The sequence below is a fragment of the Somniosus microcephalus genome, unplaced genomic scaffold (assembly GCF_052327205.1).
Source record: "Somniosus microcephalus isolate GS21.2 unplaced genomic scaffold, FLI_Smic_1.0 unresolved_chr4, whole genome shotgun sequence".
Lineage (NCBI taxonomy): Eukaryota > Metazoa > Chordata > Chondrichthyes > Squaliformes > Somniosidae > Somniosus > Somniosus microcephalus.
This window is the reverse complement of record NW_028225182.1, coordinates 55,311,480-55,317,479: the sequence shown is the minus strand read 5'-3', so window position 1 is coordinate 55,317,479 and position 6,000 is coordinate 55,311,480. Positions and strand designations below refer to the sequence as shown.

At 58.2% G+C, this 6,000-nt stretch overlaps 1 protein-coding gene across 1 annotated transcript in view; it reads left to right on the top strand.

The window, feature by feature from the left end:
* Positions 1–6,000, top strand: part of LOC147091125 (dynein axonemal heavy chain 2-like) — a 138,808-nt gene that overhangs the window by 107,855 nt on the left and 24,953 nt on the right. Inside the window, exons 25-26 of the mRNA XM_085977590.1 lie at positions 4,295–4,494; positions 5,110–5,236. Of these exons, the coding sequence (XP_085833716.1) occupies positions 4,295–4,494; positions 5,110–5,236 (327 nt within the window). The remainder of the gene's footprint in view (positions 1–4,294; positions 4,495–5,109; positions 5,237–6,000) is intronic.

The window sequence follows — 6,000 nt, the reverse complement described above, 5'->3', positions numbered from 1 at the left end:
AAAGAGGTAGGGAGAGAGGGAGGGGAGAGAGAGAGGGAAGGAGGGAGAGAGGGAAGGGGAGCATGGGAGAAAGAGGTAGGGAGAGAGGGAGGGGGAGAGAGGTTGTGGAAAATATCAGGGCATCAGGGAGAATTTCTACCAAAAATTCTCACAAATATGCCCTGATTTCAGAAATCTGAATGACAACCAAAAACTCCCATTCCTACTGGGAGAGGAGAGAAGCTGTATAACACTGGCGGCACGCTATGTTACAGCTTGCCATGAACAGAGAGCCAACCAGTGAACTAGGAAAAGAGTGTATATAAACAATGCGAATGTATATTTATACACTCAGGGATATACCTGTTTATGTACTGTATGAATAGAACTGCGTTTATGTGGTAAACCATAATGTATTTTGATGCTTTGGCAACATAGGATGTAACTTGTCATGCCAATAAAGCGATTTGAATTGTGAATTGTTGTGAGAGAGAGGGAAGGAGGGAGAGAGGGAAGGGGAGCATGGAGAAAGAGGCAGGGGGCGAGAGAAGGGGAAGATGTCTGGGCAGGAACAGGAATATTTCCTGCATTCCGGCGCAGTATCCGAATTATTCAGAACTGGGCATGAAGGGGGAAGGGACAGATATAAAAATAAAAGACGGAAAAGTGAAAAAATTTGAACTGTAATGTGTTTCGAATTATCTCCATGTAAGGGTACAGAGACAAAATCACTACACAGACGCTCCCTTCACCTCTCGCACTCTGCCCTCTCTCTCCTCAACCTAATCCTCCACCCGCTTTAGATCAGATACAGTATCATTTGAATCATACATCACTGCAGGTCACTCTGCCCCACAACTCATCGTCCCCCTCCCACTTTCCCCTATCTCTTCCACCCTTCCACTTCCTTCCTCCCACTCTTCCTTGCCTTCCCTTTTCTCCTCCTCTCTTCCCCCTCCCTCGTTCTTCTCCTACCCCCTCCCCTACCTCTATGCATTGCCTGTAGAATTTCTCCCTCACCTCCCTCTTCCCCTTCTCTCGCCCCCTCTCTCCCTACCTCTTTCTCCCATGCTCCCCTTCCCTCGCTCCCTTCCCTCTCTCCCCCTCCCTCTCTCTCCCCCTCCCTCTCTCTCCCCCCCTCCCTCTCTCTCCCCCCTCCCTCTCTCTCCCCCTCCCTCTCTCTCCCCCTCCCTCTCTCTCCCCCCTCCCTCTCTCTCCCCCTCCCCTCTCTCCCCCTCCCTCTCTCTCCCCCCCTCCCTCTCTCTCCCCCTCCCTCTCTCTCCCTCCCTCCCTCCCTCTCTCTCCCCCCTCCCTCCCCTCTCTCTCTCCCCCTCCCTCCCTCTCTCTCGCCCCCTCCCTCTCTCCCCCTCCCTCTCTCTCCCCCTCCCTCTCTCTCCCCCTCCCTCTCTCTCCCCCCTCCCTCCCTCTCTCTCCCCTCCCTCCCTCTCTCTCTCCCCTCCCTCCCTCTCTCTCGCCCCCTCCCTCTCTCCCCCTCCCTCTCTCTCCCCCCTCCCTCTCTCCCCCTCCCCTCTCTCTCCCCCTCCCTCTCTCTCCCCCTCCCTCTCTCTCCCCCTCCCTCTCTCTCCCCCCTCCCTCTCTCTCCCCCCTCCCTCTCTCTCCCCCCTCCCTCTCTCTCTCCCCCCTCCCCCTCTCCCCCCGTCCCTCTCCCTCTCCCCCTCCCCCCCGTCCCTCTCCCTCTCCCCCTCCCCCCATCTCTCCCCTTCATCTCTGCCCCTCCCTCTCTCCCCCCCTCCCTCTCTCTCCCCCTCCCTCTCTCTCCCCCTCTCTCTCTCTCTCCCCCCTCTCTCTCTCTCTCCCCCCTCTACCCCTCCCTCTACCCCTCCCCCTCCCCCCTCCCTCTCCCCCTCCCCCCTCCCTCTCCCCCTCCTCTTCCCTCTCCCACACCCTCCTCACACTCTCCCTCCCCACACGCATGGTGTATGTACAGACAACAGCTAAACATAAGTGGGAGGCAGTGCGGGTTACCAGCCCAGTGCAGTAACCCTCACAGTTGGCCAGCTATGTCTAGCCTAGGAGTAAAAAACTAAGGAACTGCCCCATTCCACAGCACTGACACCCTCACGCCTCACATTAACACACACTGAATAAACTTTATGCAGAAAAGACAGAAGGAATTTACCAAGTAAAATAAAAACAATGTTCTCTCGATTTTACATTCAGTCGTATTTGGAATGTGTACTGCTTTTCTAGAGGCATTTATACAACGCCTTTAATGTAGTAAACGTCCCAGGAGCGATTATCAAACAAAATTTGACACCAAGCCACATAAGGAGATATTAGGACAGGTGACCAAAAGCTTGGTCAAAGAGGTCGGTTTTAAGGAGCGTCTTAAAAGGAGGAGAGAGAGGCGGAGAGGTTTAGGGAGGGAATTCCAGAGCTCGGGGCCCAGGCAGCTGAAGGCACGGCCGCCAATGGTGGAGCGATGGAAATCGGGGGATGTGCGAGAGGCCAGAATTGGAGGAGCGCAGAGATCTCGGAGGGTTGTGGGGCTGGAGGAGATTACAGAGATAGGGGCGAGGCCATGGAGGGATTTGAACACAAGGATATTTAAAATCAAGGTGTTGCCGGACCAGGAGCCAATGTAGGTCAGCGAGCTCAGGGCGGCGATGGGTGAACGGGACTGGGTGTGAGTTAGGATACGGGGCAGTGAGCACAGGGTGTGATGGGTGAACGGAACAGGGTGTGAGTTAGACACGGGGCAGTGAGCACAGGGGGTGATGGGTGAACGGGACTGGGTGTGAGTTAGGACACGGGGCAGTGAGCACGGGGTGATGGGTGAACGGGACTGGGTGTGAGTTAGGACACGGGCAGTGAGCAGAGGGGGTGATGGGTGAACGGGACTGGGTGTGAGTTAGGACACGGGGCAGTGAGCACAGGGGGTGATGGGTGAACGGGACTGGGTGTGAGTTAGGACACGGGGCAGTGAGCACAGGGGGTGATGGGTGAACGGGACTGGGTGTGAGTTAGGACACGGGGCAGCGAGCTCAGGGCGGCGATGGGTGAACGGGACTGGGTGTGAGTTAGGACACGGGGCAGCGAGCTCAGGGCGGCGATGGGTGAACGGGACTGGGTGTGAGTTAGGACACGGGCAGCGAGCTCAGGGCGGCGATGGGTGAACGGGACTGGGTGTGAGTTAGGACACGGGGCAGTGAGCACAGGGCGGCGATGGGTGAACGGGACTCGGTGCGAGTTAGGACACGGGGCAGTGAGCACAGGGGGCGATGGGTGAACGGGACTGGGTGTGAGTTAGGACACGGGGCAGTGAGCACGGGGTGATGGGTGAACGGGACTGGGTGTGAGTTAGGACACGGGGCAGTGAGCACAGGGCGGCGATGGGTGAACGGGACTCGGTGCGAGTTAGGACACGGGGCAGTGAGCACGGGGCGATGGGGTGAACGGGGCTCGGTGTGAGTTAGGACACGGGGCAGTGAGCACGGGTGATGGGTGAACGGGACTGGGTGTGAGTTAGGACACGGGCAGTGAGCACAGGGGATGATGGGTGAACGGGACTGGTGTGAGTTAGGACACGGGGCAGTGAGCACAGGGGGTGATGGGTGAACGGGACTGGGTGTGAGTTAGGACACGGGGCAGTGAGCACAGGGGGTGATGGGTGAACGGGACTCGGGGTGAGTTAGGACACGGGGCAGTGAGCACAAGGGTGATGGGTGAACGGGACTGGGTGTGAGTTAGGACACGGGCAGTGAGCACGGGGTGATGGGTGAACGGGACTCGGGTGAGTTAGGACACGGGGCAGTGAGCACAAGGGGTGATGGGTGAACGGGACTGGGTGTGAGTTAGGACACGGGGCAGTGAGCACAGTGGGTGATGGGTGAACGGGACTGGGTGTGAGTTAGGACACGGGGCAGTGAGCACAGGGGGCAATGGGTGAACGGGACTGGGTGTGAGTTAGGACACGGGGCAGTGAGCACAGGGGGTGATGGGTGAACGGGACTGGGTGTGAGTTAGGACACGGGGCAGTGAGCACAGGGGGTGATGGGTGAACGGGACTGGGTGCGAGTTAGGACACTATGACTCTCCAATCTCCCATGGCTTTGGTTGCAGTAAGTTGCACGCACGATATGCTGTGTTTATTGTAAGGACAGGAGCTGGAACACCCAATATCTTATTCGAAGGCTAGTTGCCACCTGGGGTGAGGTACCTGAGGGCAGCGGGCGAACGTGAACCGTTTGTGCAGCAAGAGCTGGTGCCTCCAGGTGAGGCCGGGAGGGAATACCTGGGGAAGGCAGCCTTGAATAGTTGCTAAATGTCGCCCTGCCTGTTTGTCTGATCTTAGGGGTACCGCTCGTGTGCCGAGCGAGCTTCCATCCTCTTCTTCGTGCTGAACGACATGGGCAAAATCGACCCCATGTACCAGTTCTCGCTGGATGCCTACATCGACCTCTTCAACCTGAGCATTGAGAAGAGCAAGCGCAGCCCCAAGCTGCACGAGCGCATCATCAATCTCAACGAGTACCACACCTACGCAGTGTACAGGTAACGGGCCGGCGTACAGTCTGTGTCTAATGAGGTTTGGGGGGGTGGGGGGCCTCTCCAGCCCCAGAGACAAACAGTGGGAGCATCTCACGTTAGAATAGGACGGGCTCCGCACATCCACTGCCACTCTTGCTGAAACCCGCTCCACTGTTTTCACTGGAGGAAGGATATTGGCCGTGAAATGCGTTGGCCCAGTGCCTGCATTTTCAGGCGGAAAATTGGACACTGAACAGTAGAGCGGCGGTGTGTGCTCGTTCAGTCCACGCTGGAAGTGCGCCGGACGCCATATTGGTTAGGGCGCCTTGTAATTGTCCAGGGCAACTGTCTGAAACTGGCGTTGGGTTCAATGCCGATGAAAATGACACCACGGCTGATCTGTATCTGAACCCCATCTACCCGCCTTGGTTCCTTAATCCATGATACCCTTACCCAACAAAAATCTCTCGAGCTCCGTGTTTTCCTCGGAGATTTGTGGGGCACCAGCTCCAGGCAAGTTGCTGTAACTGTTCCTTCTTTCAGCCGTTCCCAGTGTAGCCGCGGGAGCGATATTTTGGGGCAGTGCGGCGGGAGCAGCCTCGCGAAGCTTGATTGACCATCCCTGCCTCTTGTACCTAGGTACACCTGCCGCGGGCTCTTTGAGCGCCACAAGCTGCTCTTCAGCTTCCAGGTGTGTATCAAGATCCTGGAGGTGGCCGGAAAGCTCAACATGGACGAGTACAACTTCTTCCTACGAGGGGGTGTGGTGAGTGTGTACCGGTGGGGGTGGGGGGGGGGCTGGTGGTGAGTGTGTGCCGGCGGGGGTGGGGTGAGTGTGTACTGTGGGGGGTGAGTGTGTACCGGCGGGGGGTGAGTGTGTACCGGCGGGGGGTGCGGTGAGTGTGTACCGGCGGGGGGGGGGGGGGGAGTGACAGTGTGTACCGGGGGTGTGGTGAGTCTACCAGCGGGGGGGGGGGGGGGGGTGCGGGGGGTGAGTGTATACCGGCGGGGGTGGGGTGAGTGTGTACCGGCGGGGGTGGGGTGAGTGTGTACCGGGGGTGTGGTGACTCTACCGGCGGGGCAGTGTGTACCGGGGGTGTGGCGAGTCTACCGGCGGGGGTGGGGTGAGTGTGTACCGGCGGGGGGGGAGTGACAGTGTGTACCGGGGGTGTGGTGTGTCTACCAGCGGGGGGGGCGGGAGGTGAGTGTGTACGGTGGGGAGTGAGTGTGTACTGGTGGGGGTGGGGTGAGTGTGTACCGGCGGGGGGGGAGTGACAGTGTGTACCGGGGGTGTGGTGAGTCAACGGCGGGGGGGGAGGGGGGGGGAGAGTGTGTACCGGCGGGGGGTGAGTGACATGAATCTTGTCATTCATGAAAGAAAGACTTATGAAATAATACTGAGCGGCCCACGGGTGGCGCTGTCCAGGGAGAGTATAAATACTCGGGCACGGGCCCAGCTTGCTCAGGACATTCTTAACAGGAACTAGTGAAGGACACAACTAGACCTCCATGTTGTAAAACAGTTGATTA